This window comes from Ochotona princeps, chromosome 14 (genome assembly GCF_030435755.1).
Source record: "Ochotona princeps isolate mOchPri1 chromosome 14, mOchPri1.hap1, whole genome shotgun sequence".
In the NCBI taxonomy this organism is placed as follows: domain Eukaryota; kingdom Metazoa; phylum Chordata; class Mammalia; order Lagomorpha; family Ochotonidae; genus Ochotona; species Ochotona princeps.
This window is the reverse complement of record NC_080845.1, coordinates 1,385,561-1,408,077: the sequence shown is the minus strand read 5'-3', so window position 1 is coordinate 1,408,077 and position 22,517 is coordinate 1,385,561. Positions and strand designations below refer to the sequence as shown.

The following is a 22,517-nucleotide window of genomic DNA, read 5'->3' as shown; positions in this document are numbered from 1 at the left end:
GGGGCAGGAATGTCCCTCGTGGGCACTGAGAGCAAACCTCGCAGTTCTAACATGAGCAACGCAAGGCAGGCATGGCGCCCGGGGTTGGGTCACAGTTTGGGACGCCTGCATCCCATGTGGTGGGGTGTGGGCTCGAGTCCTGGCCCACTCTGGTCCCCTGCTCCCCGTCCTGTGTGCCCCTGGAGGTGGCAGGTTGCTGGGTCTGTCAACCGCAGGGGAGACATGGATGAGTTCCTGGCTCCTGAGAATTCCGGGAGTGAGCTGGTTGATGGGTTTGTTAGAGTCCCGGCCAAAGCCCCCGGACGTCAGGGTGCGAGCTAGTCAACCCCCAGAGAACGACAAAGAGTCTCACCGGTAATGCAAACAGCAAACAGAGTTTATTGCGCCAGCATGGTGGGGTCAGACCGCACTTCGGGCACGCAGGCCAGCCAAGCCGGGTGGTCAGACCCTGAACAAGCCCAAAACAGAAGCTTATATAGGCCCTTTCGGGCTGGGAAATACATCAAAAGTAGCAACCTTAGACATATGGCCTTCAGGCACAGGCTGCCTGTTCTGTTCCCATACCCATTATCTGTATGGCTCATCCCATTCTCACAGATTTATTGCTAAAGCGGAATCCTCTCAAAGCCCCGAGCCTCCTGGCCTAGCAAAGTAGCAGTTGTTCAGTACAAAGGAATCTCACACTGCCCAACAATAACATTTTACCCACACTAACAGGTTCTCCCCGCCAGCCCCTCACTTCTAGCTCTCTGTGTGGTTCATCTACTTGGAAGGTAAGATGACAGAGGAAGACACTGAGAGGGTGGGGGCGGGAGGACAGAGCGAAATCAACCTGGCCCACTCCCCAGACGCCTGCAGCAGCCGGGGCCGGGCCAGGCCGAAGCCACAAGCCCATGCCTGCATCTGCACTTCTGGCATGGACGGCAGGGACCAGGCCCTTGGTCCATCACTGCCCTCCTCCAGGTGCGTCAGCAGGGCCAGGATGCTGATGGAGGAGCTGTGACGCGGACAGGATAGTCCCATGACACCCCCATGTCCCTCCCTGCCTTACAAACAGAATCGGTAACAACTGTGAGATGACCTCACAATGAGCATCGGCGTGCCGAGAAGGGACGGATCGGTTTCGCGGGTTTCACGGCGGCTCCAGCCCCATCTCCAGGGCCCAGGCATGCCATCCCCTCTCCCAGCTGCATCTGTACACACAGGCTTCGGACCAGCACTGTGTACGCAAGGGGTGCCTTTTTTTTATTTCAGAAAGTATTTATTTAGAATTCAGAGGAACAGAGAGGGCGAGGCCTTCTGTCTGCTGATTCACTCTCCAAGCTACAACAATGATGTGTGCTGGGTTACGCTGAAGCCAGGAGTTCTATCCAGGTCTTCCACACGGGCCATTGGCAGGGAGCTGGACCGAGCAGCCAGGACTCATGTGAGAGGCAGTGGCCTGACCCGCTGCAGTCCCACGCCGCCATCCCACCCGAGGGTTTCCGGGAGCCCCTGCAGGGAAGCCTGTCTGGTGGCAGCAGGAGCAAGGCTCTCTGGGAGCCCCTTTCCCTCACCCCCTTGCTCTGCTCTGTGGCCGGGGTCAGCGCTGGCCTGTCCCTTCCCAGGACACACCCACAGCGCTCTGGGCCAGGCTCTTCTCTGCCAATCACGCAGTGCCAGCCCCTCCCCAGAGGACCTGGGGCTGCCGGTCAGGCTGCCAGCCCCTACAGAGGCTGCTGCTGAGAAAGCAGGAGGTGAGGGTGCTGCAGGGCTGCCAGCGGGAGCGTCCGAGGGTGGTACTGGCCTGGGCAGACACTTCCCGACTCCGGCCCAGGGTCTCAGACCTCCTGTGCAGAGGCAGGGCCCAATGCCCAGTGCCCACCTGCCCCACTCTGGATCTCAGACCCTAGGAGGTGGCTTTCAGGCTGGGCAGGTGGGGGGCGGCTGCTGCCCACACAGGGGTAACCAACCACCTCCCGACTTGGACAAAGTTCCCTCCTGACCAGTCCAACAGCCACCAGGAGTTGAGAAACTGACTGAACTTCACTCCAGGACCTGGGAGTGGGGGGGTTATATAAATAATTAATTTGTTGGAATCATAAGAATTCCAGAAAGAGGGGGAGACGTAGGGATCTTCTATCCACTGATTCACTCCCCAAATTGGGAGCAGAGTTGGAAGCCAACTTCATCCAGGTCTCCCATGTGGGTGCAGGGGCCCAACCCCTTCGGCCATCCTCCTCTGCTTTCCCAGGCTATAAGCGGGGAGCTGGATCACAGTGCAACCCGGCGCCCAAATGAGATCCTGATGTTGATGATGGTGGTTTAACCTGCAATGCTACAGCACCGGCCCCATCCTGGCTTTCTGGATAAAGTGGCAAGCAGGGGCTGCTGGGCAGGGCGGGCTCCTCTCATCCTCCCACGGGGAGGCTCTGGGTCCCTGCCCGGCCCAACCCCGAGGCCCCCGCTCCCAAGCAGGATTTCTCACGGCAATGCCCAGCGTCCACTCTGCGGATGGGTCGCCAGGAGCCCCCGGGGCACACGATGTCTGGCACCCAGCTGTCCAGTTCGGAGATGCCTGTGGAGAGGCCGCCCCTAGGCCCGAGGCCTCTGGTTTCTTGCCCTCTGGGAGCCTGGCCACGGCCCTCACCTTGCTCACCCTCCTGCTCTCAGCCTGGCTGGTGTGGGGAGCACCCCCAGCGGCTGCTGCTGGCACCTCTCCCAGACACACCAAACCCTGCCTGCTGTGCCCACGGCAGTCCCAGCAGGCCCCCATGGCGTCGCCAAGCTGGACATCTGGTGGCTGCGTCCTTTCCTGGCTTGGGGCAGACCCTGGTGGCATGGCCACCTTGGATGGCCGCCCTAGGGGCTGCAGGTAAGGCATGCAGCTCATGCCTAAGCTAGGGGTTCCTGGGCTGGGCCTGGTTCCCCAAGCGTCCCAAGATGCAACGCCTGCTTCTGGGCACTGCTAGGAGAGCTGACCACGGGCGGGTGCTGTGCAACCATGTCCACAGCACACACTGGTCCAGCCGGTGGCCCTTGACCCTACCACCCCAGGGACAGGGAGGGCCCGGAGGAGTGCGGGAGTGCGCCGGACGCGGCGCCCAGGCGGGCAGAGGGCAGCTGCGCGCGGGTCGTGCCCGCCACGTGGTGGCTGGAAGCAGAAGTGCACTATTGTCTGCTCGCGGTCCAGCCGTGAGGGGCGCAAACCGGTGAGCCGGTGGTCCAGTGCGCCCCTGACGCTCCCGCCTTCTCCCCTAGCTCTCTGTCTGCTCTCTAGACCCCCACCAGGTACCCAGAAGGAGCGCCCTGTCTCACAGCGGCTGCCCGGTCCACACATCCCCGGGGTGGACCTGGACCTGGCCAGGGCACCGTCTGTGCACCGGGTGACGGCGACCGGCTAAGGATGTGAGAGGGACAGGGACCCCTGGTTCTAGGGAGGTTGTCTTCCCTCGACCCCATCCCCCCAAGCAGGGTGGGGCCCTCAGGCCAGCGTGGTAGCCACACACTGCGGACAGGAGAGTCGGGGAACAGCCGCGGGCTTTCCGCGGAAGCCGTGGCACTTCTGGGGAAACGCTGTGGGGGCGGCCCCGGGGACAGGCGGCCAGGAGCAGGCCACTGTGTTCTCTGCCTACCCTCCCTCTCCGCCCTGCGCTTCCTTGATCCTCTGCCTTCTCGAAGCCGACACCCCAACAGCCAGCTCGGGAACTCGGGTCTGGAGAGGAGGTGCCGCCGTCATGGCGCGCGAGCGCCCCTAGAGGCCGGGCGGACAGACATGGCCAGGACGGCCGCAGGGCCAGCACCGGCCGTGGGCGCTGCTGTTTGCTGCCCAGGACAGCTTTGGGCCCAGCTGGACACTCCTGTAGCTGGAGCCCTGGGAAATGCGGCCTTGTGGGGCAGCAGTGCAGTCTCCACCCCTTCTGGTGGCTGTCTGGGGTGACCATACAGGTCAGCTCTGGACACAGGGATCAGGTAGGACGGGCACCGGCAGGAGAGATGGAATCTTACCTGAAGCTGTCTGGGGCGGGCAGCCAGGGAGCCAGGACCGTCCCCAGAGGCCAGCAGGGGTGGCCGCCGCCAACTCAGAGGAGGAGCACAAGGCCAGCTGGGTTGGGCCTCTGCTGGGACCAAGAGGGCCCTGGACCATGGAGCCCTGTGCCAGCCACTGTCCTTCTCCCCCAGGCTCAGCATCCGCCAAGGGGACAGTGAAGACTGGGCAGTACCTTGGGGGCTGTCGGGGGGCTGGGGGTGCACTGTGGGGCATGGAGGTGGCAGGGGCTCCAGCTGAGGCCAGGAAAAGGCCTTGGCGTTGCTGGCAAGGCACAGGAAGGATGGGGCACCCAAACACCAACCCGGCTCTTTGAGGTTCTGACAGTCTACCCACACCTGGGAAGTGGCCCAGCGGGGCACTCAGGATTCCCCTCTCTGTACCTGTGTGAGGGACAGGCGGGGTTTGCCCCCAGGGTTGCCTGTGCCCCGTGAACACCCACATTACAGGGCTGGACCCCTTCCTGACCCCTCCTGCTGGAAGTCACACAGGTGCCAGCCAAGTGGACATGAGGAGGGCAGCAGATGGAGGTGGCTTGGTGCCAGGGGAGGGACTCCCCTGGATGTGCCCAGGCCCCACTCAGGCTCAGCTCCCACCCAGAGCAGCCCGTGCGGTCCCGAGAGCTCCCCTTCCTGGCTCCAGACCCGTGACATGCCAAGGCTGCCGGTGGTGGATGGGGGAACCTGTGCTGAGCTGGGGAGACCTAAGTGCTCGCATCCTGCCAGAGCAGGCACGTGTTCCTGGGGTGGGGAGAGAGGACTGCCTGTGCGGTCCAGGGCCCCAGGCACCTCCACTCCCCTCCTGGCCCCTTGGGAGTGCCCAGGGTACACAGGGAATACAGCTGGGGGGGGGGACCAGGCCATCCAACACAGGTGGGGGCCCAGGCTGCCGCTGCCACCTGTGACTGCCAGGGGACCCTGCCAGCTTCCTCTCTGCCTTCTCCCAAGTCCCCTTCCTGATGACTTCTGGGGGTGGGGGCACAATCCCAGGTCAGCAGTGTCCGTCGCATGGGCCAGGCCACAGAGTGTAGGGCCCGGGGCCTGCCCGCCCTTGTGTGTCTGTGCACGCGTGTGCATCCATCTGTGGGTGAGAGTGCGTGCCCCTGGGCCCTTGGACCTCCGTGGGGCACCCAGGCCAGCCAGGCCCCTGCCCTGGGGCAGCGAACCAGCGGTGGAAGCGCCACTTGCCACCCACCCCATCACCTTTCCCTCTCTAGGGGCCCCTGAGACCCGGGACCTGGGGGCTACTGGATGGCTTGGGGTCCCTCGGGTCAGCTCGGCCCGGCTTCCTGACCGGGCTCTCCGGTGCGGCTGCCCGGGGCAGCAGGGCGCGTCGGGTTGGGCCTTTCCCGGCAGGAGCCGGAACTCCTGACTCCGGGAAGGGTCAAGGGCCTGGCGACAGCCGGGCTGCAGCCCTCCGGACGGGCCCTCCCGCGACCCCCAGTCCGCCGACCGGGCCACGCTGACCCACAGGCACCGGAAGTGACCGTCATGCCTGAGGACACGTGACCCGGCTGTGGGCGGGGCCAGGGACCATGAGCGCTGTGGGCGGGGTTAGGTACTGCGTGCTGTGGGCGGGGGTCAGGGACCCTAAATTCTGGGGGCGGGGCCAGGGCTGAGTGCTGGGGGCGGGGCCAGGGCTGAGTGCTGGGGGTGGGGCCAGGGCTCCTGAGTCCTGGGGGCGGGGCCAGGGACCCTAAGTCCTGGGGGCGGGGCAGGGACCTTGGGGGCGGGGCCAGGGACCCTGAGTCCTGGTGGCAGGGTTAGGGGTTCCTCTGTGCTGGGGTGGGGGTCTACAGTAAGGTTTTAGGTGGTAGGGTTTGCCTGGGTACCGTGGGGTCCTGGAAGGCGGTTTCTCTTTCGGTGCCTTTGGGGTCTCTGTTTGGCTCGGAATGAGAATGGTGGGTGATTTTGCTTTGAGCCTACTTGGACTCATGGCTCACTTGCTCATCTGCGTGTTTCCTGAGGGACACTGAAATAAAATACAAAAGCAAAGACCCAGAATTCTGGATGCACGCACCCTGACAACTGTAGGGGCTCTGAGCCTGTGGATCCGGGCCCTGGGGGTGCAAGGTCCCCCAGCCAGGGAGCCAGGAGTGCGGGAGGGGTGAGAGACACAAGGAACAAGTGTAGACGCTCACTGGGGTGGGTGGTGTGGGGACAGGGCGGAAGGCAGGGAGCCGGCCAGTGGGGCCGTGCAGCCAGCAGGGTCTAGCTGATGCCGGCCCCTGAACTCAAGCAGGAAATACCAGCACCAGGTCAGCCGGGACTTGGCCGCAGGTCCTGCCTGGGGGCCACGAGGTCCTCCGAGTGCCCAAAATGGCTGCCGAGAGCTCAGGGGGACCTCCGAGGGAAAGCCTACAGTGTCCCCCTTATGGACAGGAAATTCCCACCTATCCAACTCCCCCACATCCAAGCAGGGCTCAGGGGAGGGACTGTGGGGCTGGGCCAGGGCCAGTAGGGCCCCAGGACAGACCATCCCCTGGCTTGGCCGGCTGGCGCAGGGCCTGTGCCGGGAATGGCGTCTGACCTTGTGTCCCAGGCGTGTGGGAGCAGTGTCCTCTGGAGGCAGCTGTGCCCAGCTGTCGCCCTGGTGCAGAGTCCTCCGCAGCTCATCTTGGGTCCCTCCCCCGCAGGTAACAGGTCAGAGGCTGAAGTGCAGTGGCCTCCCAGGCACCTCCGGGGCTCAGGAGCCCAGCTCTACGGGGTGTCTCTTCTCCCCACGTTGCAGGGCCCCCAGGATACTGGCAGAGAGAAGCCCTCAGTTCCTGGATCCAAACGCTTGGAGGGAGGGTAGGGCCGCTGGCACTCCTGCCGCTGCCCCTGTTCCCAGCAGAGCAACCCTGAGACCTGGCCTGAATATCCCATGTGGGCTCAGGTCCCTCCGGCGAAGGTCACCCTGACCGCAGGTCCTCCTGGCACGCTGCAGGCTCCCAGCCCCCCTCCAGTGGCACATAAACACGTATGTACAAACATTCATACCACACATACACACATGTACACATGCACACAGCACGGGCACAAACACACCTGCACACACGGGCTGAGTGCTCTGTTCCCTTGGGGACAGTGGTGGGGGCTGGGGCTGTCTCAGGAGGGGGCTGTGTCAGGCTGCTAATCCCACCCTCACACGAGCTCCAAGGGCTGTACGGTGCGTGCTGAACCAGCCCTGATACCCCAAAGGTCACGTGGGGTTTAGGGGAAGGGTGGGCAGCCTGCACAGTCACACACCCCAGGACGTGGGGCAGAGTCGCTCTCCAGTTCTGGCATGTGTCCCGTGGCAGGGAGCCCCTCAGTTCAGGCTTCAGTAAGTGGCTACTGAAGGAATAGAAACAGTGTAACCTGAGACAGGGAGGCAGCGACTAAAATTAAAAACCCAGATAACCCATGAGCTCCAGTGTAGTTGGCAGGCTAAGCAATGCCACCGTCCCATGTGAGTGCCCGGCTGTCCCACTTCCCATCCAGTTCCCTGCTTGTGCTCTGGGAAAGCAGCAGAAGGTGACCCAAAGCCTTGGGACCCTGCACCCGCGTGGGAGACCTGGAAGAAGCTCCTGGCTCCTGGCCATGGTCAGCTCAGCTCCACTTTGGCCACTGTGGCCATTTGGGGAGTGAACCAATGCATGGAAGATCTTTCTCCCTCTGTCTCTCTGAATTTCAAACAAGAATAAATAAGCCCTTGGGGCTGGCGTGGTGGCTTAGCGGCTGAGGTCCTCACCTTGAACGTGCCAGGATCCCATATGGGTGCTGGTTCTAACCCCAGCAGCCCCGCTTCCCATCCAGTTCCCTGCTTGTGGCCTGGGAAAGCAGTCAAGGACGGCCCAAAGCCTTGGGATTCTGCACCCGTGTGGGAGACCTGGAAGAAGTCCCTGGCTCCTGGTTTTGGATCGGTGCAGCACCGGGCATTGCGGCTCACTTGGGGAGTGAAACATCGGTTGGAGAATCTTCCTCTCTGTCTCTCCTTCTCTCTGTATATCTGACTTTGCGATAAAAATAAAATGAATCTTAAACAAATAAGTAAACCCTTAGAGCAAGCCTGGTAGTCCATAGAAGGTGGGAAGTAAGAGAGCAAGGCACCTGGACGGGCAAAGGAAGAACAGGAGTTGGTCCACAGAGCAGTGACAGCAACGCACACAGACCAGCAGTGACAGCAGAGTTCGGGAGGGGGCAGTCCTGCCCGTACGCACCTTGTAAGAACGATGCCTCGCACGAAACCCTGGAGCAGGTAGCAAGTGCAGGCTCACGCCTGCGCACCAAGGACACTGACGCCTCACGGAGCGGAGGGAGCTCAGGGTCTCAGGCTCAGCGGTGGGAAGGGGGTGATCGGCAAGCTGGAGCTTTTCTTGCTGCGAAGGAGCAAGTGATAAAACCAAGGCACATGGAGTCGGTGCGCTGGGAGCAGGATGAGGCTGGCTGCTCCGGGAAGCCTTGACAGGCTGAGGCTCAGCCCCTGCCGCGGCTGCTTCCCCAGCAGGCTGTGTTCCTTCCTGAGGTTGCACTCTGAGGGCACCTGTGTGTTCTGGGTCCCAGGCCGTGTGTGCGTGTGTGTTCTCTCTCACCTCGCTTTAATTGCAAGGTTCTAAGTCAGCAGCCTCCTTGTGTTTGACCCACACCCCATCGCAGGTCATGGTGCCTAGAGCCTGCCTGTGCTCAGTCCACGCAGTGACACGCCCCACGCAGGAGGCTCAGGCCACGCGGTGACACGCCCCACGCAGGAGGCTCAGGCCACGCGGTGACACGCCCCACGCAGGAGGCTCAGGCCACGCGGTGACACGCCCCACGCAGGAGGCTCAGGCCACGCGGTGACTCGCTCAGCTTGATGAATTTCCTGGCAGATGGTGAGGAGTCCTTCACCCCCCACCCCCGCAGGGGGAAGCTGAGAAAACGGACCACATCCACACCTCTGTCCTCATAGGAATCGAGCTCAATGATGCTGACAGAACAGCTTCGGGGCAAGGTGCGGTGCTAGCATCCCCTCTGAGGACCAGCTTGAGCTTTGGCTGCTTCCCTTCTAACGTGCCTGGAAAAGCAGTGGCCTCTGTGCCCATGTGGGAGACCCGGAAGAAGCTCCGGCGTTGGCCCAGCCTTGGTCAGTGTGGCCATTTGGGGAGTGAACCACAGGATAGAAGAGCTCTTTGTAACTGCTTTTCACACGAATCAATCTTTACTTAAAGAATGGAGATACTGTAATGAAGCAGTGGCAGGCAGTGCGGGGGTGGGGGAATGGCTAGGGACCCTCACAGGGCACTGGCTGGTGCCATGGCAGCCATGGCGTGGCCACGTAGCCCTCCTCCTTGTACACACGTGTGACCACCAGGTGTGCAGCAGGCTTGGTGCTTCCGACCTGCTGGTGGGCAGGGAGTCGCAGCTGGCACAGTCCACGCTGGGCTATCCTGGCAGAACCTGCTGGGGAGGCCTTGAGGGGTAGCCAGCAGATGGCAGTGGGGATAGACACACCCCGAACTAGGGCAGGGGGAGGGTTCAGGTCCTGGTTTTCCCAAGATGAGTACTTAGGCATGCAGACCGAGTCTGGGACTCGTCAGATTTCCAGCCTGTCAAGTGAGTTGGCCAAGCCCATGAGGAGGCGGACGCAGGCATGGCCACACGGATGGACAGGACACAGCCCCGCGGCACAGCAGGTGTTCACGGGCCTGGGAAGCTGGTCTCTGCACGGACAGCTCCAGTTCTGGCCTTTTCCTCAGTGGTTGCCAGCAGCCTGCGGATGCCCCGGCTCCCCCGCCTGCCCCACCCCAGCCAGGCTCCAGCAGCCAGGGCTGGGGTCCCAGGCCACAGTGTCCAGGAGTTCCTGAGCTGGCAGTGGGTAATGACCAGCTGTGCCGTGCAGGGGCCTGGGTTCTACCTAAACACCTTCCAGATGTGGACACAGCTGCCCGGGAGCTTGGCTCCAGCTGGGGCTCCTGTTTGTGAGCTGTTAGGAAAACAAAGCCGGAGGCAGGGAGCCGCACCCCATAGCACAGTCAGGCCCCCGGCTGTGCAAGAGGAGCCAGGCACGGTGCTTACCGCTTCCATCTGCCTGGCCCACAGCCGCTGCCCCACTGCCTGGGACCTGGCTCCTCCCAGCCAAGCCCAGGGTTCCAGGGGCTCCAGGTGGACTGGGCAGAGCCGCCCACGGTGTGTGTCCCATGGTGTGTGGCTGGGGTGGGGGTGGAGTCAACGACCCACACATGGACTGGATGCTATTGGTCTGGGGAGAACTAGCCCAAGTTCACCTGCTTCGGCCTTAGCAGGTGCCACAGTCTGACTCGGGATCAACCACAGAGTCAACCCCCAGGCTGGATCGGTGGGCTCGCTGTGGGTGCCGGTCTGGGAGTGGACTGTTCAACAGGGCAAAAGCTGCCCTTGCCAAGATGGATGTGGACATGGCTGCCTGTGTGTCCAGGGCCTCTCACGCACTCCTGCTGGGAGCAGGATGCTGTCCTTGGCCTTGCGGGATACCACACTGGCCCGTGTGCTGCAGGCAGTGCCTGGACCCTGGCCCTTCCACCCCTGTCCCTTTCCACTGAAGGACCAGCTTTGCCAGAGGAGAGGCAGTGCCTGGATGCCCCTCCCAGCAGGCTGAGCAGCTGCCAGGCGCAGGACCCGCACACTGCAGAGGCCCACCCAGGGACAGGTGGTGAGGGCCCAGCAAGCCCACCCCATCCTTTCTTCTGGCTCTGCTGGCCAGGGGTCTCGGGCATGGCAGCTGCCCACTTGTCTCCAGCTCAGTATGAGCTCCGACCTGCAGACCCGGTCACCGCCTGCTCCTATGCTGCCCAAACTACGGCTCTCCTCAGCCACGTGGCTCCTGTGGGAGGCCTCTCACCCTCTCACGGGGTGCAGAACCCCAGAACCTGGCGTGTTCCAAGAGCCAGATGTCTGCAGGCTGGTCCAGGTCCGCCCACGTGCCGGTTAGGGTCTCAGGCCTTCCCGGCCACGTGTTTGGCAATCTCGGGGAGCGTGGTGCCTTCCCAGGGTGAGGCTCTTCTGGGGCGGACGGAGGTTACTGTTACACTCATTCTTGCTCTCACCCAAACACGCCAACCCAGACTCGACACAGACAGTGGCAGAGCTGGGACCCGGTCCGTGGCCTGGCCTGGCCCTGCCCACCCCTCCTTGCTGCCCTGGCTGTGTCCGGACAGCTGCCAAGGCTCTGCCCACCCTTGGGGTTGGGGGGTACGGGTGGAGGGCACTGCTGTCCCCACTCACAGTGAGGCAGCTGGGGGCAGAGTGAGGGGTGATAGTTCAGGTCACCCCACCCGCCAGCCGGCGGGTCCCCTGTGGCTTAGGCTTCCTCCTGGCCATGCCGAGCCAGCCCGCGGCACGCCAGCACCCCTGGGCCTCCGCGGCTCCTCCGGATTCCCCAGCTGAGCCCTGGTGAGGCCCCGCCTCTGCAGAGCGGAATTCCTGGCCCGCCCCTAGCTGCAGCTCCCAGCCCCCGGGGGTGAAGTGGATGGGGACCATAAAGCCGGTTTACAAGGGGCAATAAAAGTGTCACGTTTCAGCTGGTCTTCCTGGACAGGAAATTTCAGTAGCAGACACGACAAAGGCCGCAGCCCTCAGACGCAAACAGCCCTACTAGGCTGAGGACGCCCTTGCTGGAGGGGGGAGGGAGACGGGCAGCTCCCCACACCATGCCAGTCTCGCGCGGGGCGGGCCAGGCCGCTACAATAGACTGTTTTGTCTACGTTGCAGCAGTGTTTATAATCCCTCTCGTTGTCTGTCCGCTGCACGGTGCAGCACCCTCCCCTCCCTGCCTGCCTGCCTGCCTGCGGTGAGCTCTAACTAGCACCAGGCACATGTAGGCAGGGTCAAGGGCTGGAGATTTAGGGGTGGCTGACCTTGAGATGGGCGGGCGTGGGCAGGCTCAGGGGCACTGCGGCTGGGTCCGTGCCCACCGACCCCTCTCTGACAAGCCGCAGGGGCAGTGTCCATCACCTTCGAATCCACCTGTGAACTGGTAGCAGGGCTGAAGCCAGGCCCCCGGAACCAAGCCCCACTGCTGTGTCTCTGGTCTAAAGCCTTCCCCCAAATTGTATGCCCACAGAAGCAACTCTGACCCACACAGCAGCCACCAGCCCTGTGGGCATCAGAGTGCTGGCCACCTTCCGGGTCCTCGACACATCCACCTTGGGTTTCAGTGGCCTAGCCAGCCAATCCTGTATTTCACATGAGGTCTATTTCCCACCACTCCCAGCATCACTGGGACCCCTTCATTCACCCTAGCCCGGAATACACAGCTGCTTAAATGAGACTTTGTCAAAATGAAGGTACGTCGAAGGTACTGTCACAGGCAGCCGTGCTCCGAGGCTGCCAAGCGTAATCACCCTGAGTACTGCCCAGACCTGCAGGGGTGCCCGTGGCGACTGTGGCTGCTTACTGGAGGGCATTTCGGTGGCCCTCACCAGGGCTGGTTGGGGTGACCTAGGAGGCCCTTTCCGGCTCCAGGTCCACAAATGGGGGCCTGAGCACCACCAGGAGTCTGAACATAACACTGTCTGTTCTTGTCAGTCTGGAGGCCCCTGGGCACCCCTGGACAGTGGCAGTGGAGCGGTCCCCTCCTCCCTGGCCCCGAGGGTCCTCGTCCTGATGTGTGAGGGGTAGCTGTGGTGGCCAGCCTGCTTGCTGCAAGGGGGGAGGCTGGGCGCAGGTCTACCACTGCCACACCGGGGACTGGAGTGTGCCTCCTAATTGCCCGTGACTTACACACTTGGCGGAGCTCCCAGCCGGCCTCCATAAATCAGGGCTCTGTAGCCGAGTGCCTGTCAGTGTGGCCTCTGCTGACTGGGGGAAAGCCAGAGGAGGAGGGGGAAGGGAGAGTCCGCCCCCTGCCCCCAGGCACCTGCTTCGCCACCGCCTCCCCCCACCCCCGCCTGGGGCTGAGGCCCCAAGAGGGACAGCAAGTTCAGGGTGTCCTACTTTTTTCAGGGTGTCCTACTTTTTTCGTGGTGTGCAGTATCTGCAGGTGTGTTGTGCACACAGCTTCATGGTGCGCGCATGGCGTGTGGCTCATGTGTCCATGTGTGTGTACAGGCATGTGTGGCCTGATGCCCATCAGGAGGACAGGCAGCCAGGGGATGTGGCAGAGGACAGAGGTGACCTTAGGGCGAGCAGTGGCCGCCCCAGGTGGCGGACAGGCTGTGGGGACCGGTTCCCAGCAGTGCCTTAACACCCGACCAAACAGCGCTCCAGGACAAACTCGCACAAGGGGCAGGGAGGAAGGCACTTGTTCTGAAATGACACAATGCACACCCTGCCTCCTAACGGGGAAAGGGCTGAGGGCCCGGCCAGGCCTTCCCAACTGGGCGCAGCCAGAGCCTGAGGCACAGTCACCACCTGTTTCCAAAGGCAAGCGGATGCCTAGGACAGGCACTGGGCTCGGGCCGGCGGAGGACACAGTGGGCAGGGGAGGTGGATGCTGGCCACGCCCTGTGCTGCTGGTCGGGCTGGGGACTAGGAAGATCTTCTGTCAAGGGTGGGGCCAAGTTCCCGGTGGAATGGGAGGCAGGTGGGCAGCTGGGGGGCGGGGCAGCGGCATCAGATGCAGGCGCAGCAAAGGGTGGGGCAGTCCAGCTTGGCCGGGACCCCCGCGTCCCCCGCCTTCCTGTTGACCTTGGGCAACAGCAGGACGAAGGCCATGGCCAGGGCGCAGTGGTAGAAGCTGTGGACATACGTGTGGTCCCAGTCCTGTGAGGCAGGGGTCGCCCGTCAGCAGGCAACTGGCAAGCTGCCTCCCTCTTTGTTTCTCTCCCCCTCCTGCAGGGCTGGGCATGGCTTCATAGATCCCAGCTCTCAGGAGGTGGTCCCCATCTTTCTGGGGGCCTCAGGCCCACAAGGCTGCACCCCAGCCCCATGCCACCTGGGCTCGGTACCTCAAAGAAGAAGCGCAACATGAGGGCCAGCGCCCCGAAGCAGAGGCCGGGGCCCAGCTGCTGTGTGTAGACGCTCTTGTCAGGGTACAGACCCTTCTTCTTCCTCATCTGCCGCAGCTGCAGGTCGACAGGGCGACAGCGTGTTGGGGACAGTCCTCTTCACCCCCAGCCATCGGTGGGCCCATCCTGGGTGACCCACCTCCCACCCAGGAACCCTGCTCCCCTCCTGTCTCTGGGACGGGGCAGCCCGCCCTGCACCCATGCTTTTCAGCCAGGGGCAGCCCTATGGTTACTGACAGCTCCTGAGGTCCCCACGCCATGTGGCCTCAGCGGGGCCCGAGGGACCGCCCCGGTTGCCGCCCCAGGTACAGGAGCTGGTGTAGCGGTCACCACCCCCAGCTGACTTCTGCAATGGGTGCTCAGAACTCAGGGGGTCATTAAGCCCGGGAAGGTGGCAGAGCCTGGCAAGAGGGTGCCCGACCCCCAGCCTTGGCTGGTACAGGCTCTGCTGGGGACCTGAGCAGTGTGTGACTCCTGCTGCCATACCCTCCCTCCTTGTTAACCCCACTCCTGCCAGGAAGTCCTCTGAGTCCGCCTAGGCCTTGGTCCTCACTGTGCCTGGGATCCCGCTTGCTAACAATACCCATGACAGCACGGCGGACTAGGCTTCCGTGGGCAGGTGGCAGTCACTTCCCCAGGGTGTTTGTGGACTCTCGGGAGGCTCAGAGTCAGGAACCTGGGTGGCGGGCACGGTCAGCTGGCCCTGAGAGCCCTGTGCTTGGGTTTTGGCAGGAGCCCCGGGTCCCGGGGGCGGGGCACGCACCCACTTGGCAGCAATGATGAGGACAGCCGAGCCGATGGGGCCCGAGTACACTCCATAACCCCAGCGATCGTGGTAGACGCGGACGGCGATGGTCAGCACGCCCAGCATCACCAGCGTGGACCTCTGCGGCTCCTCGAAGTCGGCCAGCGCTGGAGGGTGGGGCATGGACACGAAGAGAAAGCAGCAGTTGAGGGACCCCTTCCACCCACCCTGCTTTGCCCGCCCCTCAGGGCCCTGGGGGTCAACCCGACCTGGGAGCTTGGGGTCACAGGAGCACATGGGAGTGTGTGTGTGTGGGGGGAGTCTGTCCCCAGGGATCACTGGGATGAAGCCCCCAGGAACTAGAGCTGAGCGCTTCATGGGTGCTCCTACTGTGGGGGCTTCGTGGAGAGGAGGGAGCTGAGCTGGGAGCAGCCCAGAGCTCCCCAGGCAGGAGTGGGGCGGGCGCATGCTAGCCCCTGCACAGGTCCCTGTTACAACAGGGTGCTTCCTCCGGGGTGACTCTGGCACCCTGGAGCAGGACGAGGGGGCTGGGGGTGGCACTCACCCATAAGCGACACCCACATGCTGAGCGCCGTCCCGTAGACACTGAAGTACTCCAGCAGGTCGTGGCGCATGAAGCACAGCACAGACAGGCCCGGCCCGCTGCAGGCGTGGTACAGCTGCCAGGGGGCCGGCGCGGTCAGCACAGGCCTGAGAAACAGGGTCCCCACCAGCCCTCCCCTGGCAGTCTCACAGGAATCAAGGGGGACATGGGTGTGTGAGGAGCTCACGGCTTCTCCTGGGTGGCAGGGCCCTGTGTCACTCAGCAGAGATCCCTCTGAACCACTGCCCCTTCCACGGCTGGCTCCAGAGGGAGTTTGTGTCGCCTGGGTACTTGGCTAGAACGCTGCTCGCGGGATTCTGTGGTCAGTGGTGTGGTGCTGTGGTCTAAGTGGCCACCAACAGCGTAGCCACTTCCACTTCCAGGACAGCTCCCTGCCCTGTGCCTGGGAGGCAGGGTGCCTGCACTCACATGGAGACCCGGATGGAGCTCGGCCTCCTGGATTTGGCCTGGCCCAGCCACAGCAAGATCTCTGCACGGGTCCCCACTGTGCTCAAGTGTCCCTTCTCGTTCTCACAGTCAGATTTAATTATGTGGTTGTATCACCCTGACAAGTCCCCCCAGTGTGAGCTGGCCAGGGGCCAGCGGGGCAGGAGGGAGCAGCCCCCCTGGGGGCAGGGCAGGAACAGTGAGGGACGTTAGGGCCCATGTAGAGCGTATCCACTGACGGCAGAGAGGAGCTGTGTCCTGAGCAGGGCGGTGGCGGCTGTCAGCATCTCTGATCTGGCTCCAGGCCTCTGCGGGCTGGGCTGGGTGCTGCTCAGCCACATCTCTCAGTGTCCACCGCCTGCGCCTCCCCCTGGGTGACAGGGAGCAGGCTGCCCCTAAGGGATGCAGTTCTGCCTGCAGCATGGGAGGGTAACCGGGCACCTGCCCAGGGAGGAGGGGCAGGGCCACCCTGGCATGTGGCTCTCTGGTGAGATCTAGCCCAGGGGAGCGTGGCTGTGTGGGGCGTGGCTGTGTGGGGCGTGGCTGTGGACATTCAGGCCAGTGGCTGACCACGGGGTGCATTCTCCAGGCGCGGGGACTAGAACCTTGCACTCTGGAGTTCCCAGCAATCCAGCTATGGCGATTGGTGGGGGCGGGGCAGAAACCACACACTGGGCGGCGCCGGCTGTGACTTGGAGGCTTGGGGACATCTGTGACACGGGGCAGCTGCCCGTGCCGCTCTGGGGCCTGGCAGGGCAGGTCTGTGATCTCTGATCTCCAAGACTGGCCTCACGGGCAGCTGTGGGGCCAGCTCAGCCCAGGCAGGGAGGGGAGGGGAGCCAGGCCCCTGGGAACAAAACCCCAGCTGGTGTCCCCAGCCGGGAGGTCCCATTCTGCTCCGGGCTCCCATCTGATCTTCCCGAGATGGCCCAGGCCAGTGGCCAGCCAGGAGCAAGCAATGTGAGCGCTTGTGGCCCAGCCCTCACCCAAGGGCCCCAGCACCACGGGAGGGGTCGAGGCGGTGCCCCAGCCCCCGGGCATGCCCCGTTCCTGCTGCAGACTAAGCCAGACCTGACCACTTCGAGATGCAAGTACAAAGCATGTGCCGTGTGTGCAAGCACCTGTATGTGCCCACAGGCTCCATCTGTGACCACATGTGTCCTTGGCGTTCTGTAGGAGAGCTGGCCTGCACTAGGGGGGTGGGGCTTCCTAGAGCTGGCACTGATGAGAGAAGGGGCAGTGCCTAAGAGTGGCTGGAACAGGACAGGCTGGGGGGAGGGGCAGGTGCCCAGTGGTCAGGCACACAGGCTGGATAGGCAGCCAGACGGGGGCAGGAGGGGGGCTGAACGTCCGAGAGGGCACTCGGTGGGGCTTGGTGCCTGAGAGCCGAGGAGAGCCAGGCGGGAGAGAAGAGATGGAGAGAAAATTCGTCGTGGAGGGGCAGGGCTGGGAGAGCAGAGGCAGGCAGATGGGCAGATGGAAGGATGGGTGGTGTGGATGGGCAGGCAGAGGGGTACACAGGCGGGCGGACAGGCAGATGGACAGGCGGGCCGACAGGCAGATGGACAGGCGGACACACAAGCTGGGGGCCCCAGCAGGAAAGGCCTACAAGGGACCAGGTACTCAGCTGCTTGGGGGATGAGATCACCCCACGGCAGCCCCCCGGAGCCTGGGCGCCTGTGGGGTGGGAGGCTCAGGGGAGCAGGCCCTGGCTCAGGAAGGCTCCACAGATGGAAGGGCTCCTGCTGGGCAGGGCCTGTCCTTCATGCTCCCTGCCCTGCCTGGCTGTGGTGCTGCTGGGAAGCTGGACCCAGGAGCCCGAACGTGGGCATCCCGGGAAGGCCCAGGCAGCACTTGAGTCTGGGGGTGGGCGTGTCCTCTCCCGGTCCCTCTCCAGTCCCAGGTCCCCTCCCTCTGGCGCTTCCCCCACCTCCCCACGCCCCACAAGCCCCCAGACTCACCGCCACAAAGAACATGGTGAAGACATAGACCATGGCCTCCATGTGGAAGCGTCTCTTGGCCGCCACGCTGGCGGTGGGCAGCAAGGCCAGGCTGCTGAGGGTGGGCAGCAGCAGTTTGGCCACGAGTGCCCCCATGGGTGCTGGTGGCTGGGGGCGGAGGCGTCCCCGGGAGAAAGGCGCTTGTTCACTTGCTCCCGGCAGAGGCTCCGGCGGCTCTGCCCTGCACATGTCGGGCAGCGACACATGGATGCCGACAGCTGAGGCCACGTGGGCAGCTCCTGTCCCTGCCTTTTTTTTTTCTTCTCCTCAGCAGCCACAGGAGCTGACTCAAGGGACCTACATCTGTTTTCTCTGGGGACTTGCAGCTGCCTTCCCTGCTGGGCCGGGAGGCAGGGGACAAAGGAACCCAGGAGTTAGCCACCTGTGCCTGCGAGAAGGACCCTGCAGCTAAGGCCCAGCCTGCAGTCCCCTGGGCCCTGGGTCGCACCTGGGCCCTCCCATTACATTGTCTCTCTCTTACCTAAAGTGACTAGCAGACTAGGGACTTCCACAAGAAAGGGTTACTTTGTATTTATGTGAAAAGCAGAGCTGCAGTGAGGAGGAGGGGGGAGAGAGAGAGAGAGAGAGAGAGAGAGAGAAAGAGAGATGAGAGATCCTTAATCTGCTCATTCTCCAGTGCTGGGCCAGGCCAGAGCCAGGAGTCAGGGACTTCTTCCAGGTCTCCCAGATGGGGGGCAGGGGCCAAGCACCCCAGGACATCCTCCTTTGCTTTGCCAGGCACCTGAGCAGGGAGCTGGACCGCAAGTGGGGCAGTCAGGACTTGGACTGGCGCCTGTGGATGTCAGCACCTCAGACGGAAGCTTAGCCACAGAGAGCGCTTCCCTTCCTTGTTGACAACAGCTCTTTGGCCAGCCCCTGGGGAAGACCCGACCCCTCGCCATTGTTATCAGAGGACTTGGGGGCCTGCCCAGCCGGGCTCCCGTCACCCCCTGGCCGTGCAGCTTGAGCTGTCCAGGCTGATTCTCCAGGTCGCTTGATGGGTCCTTTGTGGTCAGCAGAAGTACTGCTTGGTGGATACTCGGTGCTCCCGGCAGCCCCCTCTTCCTTCCATCTGAAAACTACCATTTCGCTTTCCAGAAATCTCTGTCTTGGTTTGCGCTGCCAGCAATGGGAGACCGTGTGGCTGAGCCACCCTGCCCGGGTGCCCACAGTTCTCGGTGTGATGCCCAGGTCTGCAGGACCCCCTTGTCTGCCTCTGCTTCTCCTCTCCCTGCTCTGCCCAGCCTGCCCACCCCCACAAGCTTCCCACCCCTGGGCTGTGAGGCCAGTGGAGGTCTCCCATGCCCCTTAGGCCATGTCCCACCTCTGGCACATGCCCTTGTTGGGTTTTGGGACCACAGCATTTGGGGCGGGGGCCATGGCTGGATCTGGCAAGCCATGTGTGTTCAGCACAGCCTGGCTGAATCAATGGCTGCTAAAGAATGAATGAACATCCAAGGGGGCGTGGCTGCCGCCCGCTCGTCTGGCCTCGGAGGAACTCACTTCCTTCTCCAAATGGGAAAACCAGAGTCTGTTGTGTGTGTGCATGGCTGCGGGTGGGGGGCACGCTCCCCAGGCCCGTGCCCCCGCGGGTCTGCTCAGCACACGCCCCAGACCCAGTCTCTACCAGGAGTGCCAACAGGGGTGACATGATTCTATGTTGGGCTAGGAGGATATGCCGGGGGCCAAACCCACATGGAAACCGGGCTGCCTCACAGTTAATGCTGGGCACAGGATGTGAGTGTGAGCACGTATGTGCATATGTGTGTATTCATGTGTGTGTGTGTATCATGGCTGTGTAATCCAGACCAGGGCTGCCAGCTTGGGGAAAGAAGGGGAGGGAGAGATGGTGGGCTAAGACTCAGAAGGGCTGTAGCCTGGAGCAGTTGAGGAGTGGGGGCTTCCCCAGGGGGCAGGCAGGTGGCCAGCAGGCCACTTGGAGAGGCTGGCCCGAGCGGAGCGTGAGCCGCCCTCTGGGGTGGAGGTGGGGCAGCTGTCTGCGGCTCCGGCCGGAGCCCAGCCTCCTGGACACAGCCCAGCTGGCGTGGGGAAGGCGTCCAGCTCAGAGCAGGGCTGGAGTGACCCTCGGTGCTCCTGGGAGCAAAGGAAGTGATGGCCCTGGGGCTGGGGGGCCCGAAGGGGGACGCCGGGAATGTTGTGCAGTGAGAAGAGGAGGAACCAGCAGCCTGGGCTGGGGTCCCTGTTTCTGCCCCGCCCCCACTTCCTCGCCCCTCCCCCTGCTTCTCACCTGCTGCAGGCTCCAGCCAACCCAGACCCCACCCTCTCGCCTCAGCTGCTCCGGCCTCTGCTCCCAGCAGCCCTGCTATCCCTCAGGGGCTCACGCTCCCTTCTCAAATATCCCACGACCCTGGGCGCGTCTGGAAAAGTACCGAGGAGGCGCCAGAGGTTGTCCTGGGGTCCCACGGGCCCTTCTGTGGGGTGCACACCTCTTATCCCACTTCACACCCGGCATGTGCCAGGAGCTTGCTCGAGACCCCCCAGTTAAGCCCAGGATTCCCAGCCCTGGCCCGGAGAGCGTGGGGGGCCCAGAGCTAGGCACAGGGTCTTAGAGCGCTGCTCTCAAAGCCCTTCCTGTGCCCAGCAGGGGGCACCAGTCCCAGATCCGTCTGGGTGGTGGAGAGAGGGGTGCAGCCCGCCCTGCCCCCCAACCTCCGGCGGGGGCGCGGCCGTTTTATAGCTGTGCTGAAATGTCCGGAATGCCGTGTGCTCCGGCCTCTGGGACAGCTGTCTGTTTGCCTGGCTGACCCAGAGTTGGGCCAGCTGCTGCCTCTGTGGCCTCCACATTCCATGCGCTGTGTTGCCCTGGAGCAGTGCTTGCGCTCTGGGGCTCTGTGTGGGGTCCTCCAGGTATCCCTGCACCCAGTGCGGGTGGAGGGGACAGGTGGCTTCGGGCTCATCCGGGCTCTTTCCTTGCAGAGCGACGTGCTGTGTGGGGCTGGGGGTGATGAGACGCTGGGGGTGGCGGGGAGCGGGCAGAAGGCTCTTCCACCCCCGTAGAGCTCCTGGGGCAGCCCTCAGTCAGGACCCTAACTGAGGGTGGGCACACCTGCAGGGGAGGGGACTGCTGCACCCATGGGACCCAGTGCCAGGCCTGGGATCTGAATCCTTGTTGGTCATTTCCTGCTTTCCAGTGGCCGTGCTGCAGGGAGCTGCTGGTCGGGGCCACTCTGGTCACACCTGGGTCATTGGCCAACTCAGACCCCACTGCCACCAGAGCCCCCAGCCCCCCGCGGTGTGGGGAGAGTGGCCCTCGAAGGGGACCACATGGCCAGGAGACCTCCTGGCTGCCTTTTGCAGCTTTGCTGGGTGATGGTGAATTTTCAGTGCCATCCTGTGGGGCCAGCCACCCTGGCTGGTTTCCCCTACTTGGTGCCAGCAACAAGTGCCCCTCCAGACCTTAGAGCAAGCAGACTTGGCCCCATAGGCCCCCACAGTTCCTCTTGTTCTGACATGGCCGACTGAGATGGGATGGGAAGGGAAGTGAGAACCCCAGGGCACGTCAGGGCCAGCCCTAGCAGGTCAGCTCACTGAGGTCTCCCAAGGCCCTTGCCCTTAGGGATGGCCGGCATGACCTCCTTCCCAGCGGGGCACTCTCCCTGTCACCCAGCCAGGGGACAGTGGACAGAGACGCCTCACCCTCACCCCTGCAGGACAACATGGAGACCCTGGTGCCAGGGTCTCCCCTCTGCTCACCTGGCGGGGTGCATGCCCACACTGCTAAGCAGCAGGAGCCCCCGAGTCAGTATGCCTGCATGTGTATACCTAACTGACCATGTGTCCCAGGGGACTGGGGGGTGTGCTGGATGCCAGTGGGTCTTACATTTGGGAGCTCCTTGGAGGCCACGGAGCCTGGAGGGCCACACACCTGCGGGAGGTCACAAAGCCAGAGGGGACGTGTCCCAGGTGGCCAACCTGTAGCATTAGACCCTGGGCCTTTCTCAAAGGAAACCTTTAGTCACTGTGGCACTGGTACTGGCTGTATGTGGGAGCCAGCATCCCCAGGAAGGGCCTGGCCGAAGGGGAGGAAGATGCGGACCCAGGGGGCTGTCCATGCGTCCAGGAGAGGAACCACGTGTGTGGGGTCCCGTGGTGGGCAGAAGGCTCCCCATGCCTGCACCTCCGCGTGCAGACTCCAGGGGGCAGTGTGTGGCTGGGTTAGGGTGAGCTCTGCCTCCTGCCCCAGGACCCCCCGGGGAAATGGGACTGGTGAGAACTGTCCCCCCAGCATTGACAGGGCAGCAAGGAACGGGTGTCCCCACTGTTGGCCAGGGCCTGGAGGGCTCTGACATGGACATTGCCCTCCCAGCTCCTGCCCGTCACTGCTGGCTGTTCCCTCCTGACCTTTTCTGGCCAGTGGTCAGTCACAGGGCAGGACTTACCCAGCTCCCGGCCATGCCCACACAGCCCTGGCCCTGTTGTCCGCAGTGCCCGGCAGGGGTGCTGAGCGGTGGGCTGGCTGAGCTGCCTCTCCACCGCCCGCCTCTGGAGGAGCCCGCCCCCGCCGTGCAGGCCGCCTGTCCCCCGAGGGGCTCCAGCCCAGTGCGCTGGCCTGGCCTGGCCCCTCCAGTCTGACTCAGCAGCAATGGCGGGCGGCCTGAGCCCTGGGCCCGGCCCTGCCAGGGGCTGCCCGGCTGGCCCAGGTTCAGTTGGGCCCCTGCGCCCTGCCAAGCTGGTGTTGACATCTGCAGAGCCATGACTGGCTTCTTCCCCACGGGCCCTGGCCATCCCGGCCGTCTGGTCTGAAGGCC

The 22,517-nt window shown here is 63.5% G+C and overlaps 1 protein-coding gene across 1 annotated transcript; it reads right to left on the bottom strand.

Moving 5' to 3' along the window:
• Positions 1 to 13,411: 13,411 nt before the first annotated feature.
• MYMK (myomaker, myoblast fusion factor) lies at positions 13,412 to 17,949 on the bottom strand. Its single transcript, XM_004593454.2, has 5 exons — positions 17,710 to 17,949; positions 15,263 to 15,377; positions 14,716 to 14,864; positions 13,893 to 14,009; positions 13,412 to 13,707 (listed from the first exon to the last, which is right to left on the bottom strand). The coding sequence occupies exons 1-5, from the start codon at positions 17,935 to 17,937 to the stop codon at positions 13,558 to 13,560; spliced, it is 759 nt and encodes a 252-aa protein (XP_004593511.2). The 5' UTR covers positions 17,938 to 17,949; the 3' UTR covers positions 13,412 to 13,557.
• Between the last annotated feature and the right edge of the window lie 4,568 nt (positions 17,950 to 22,517).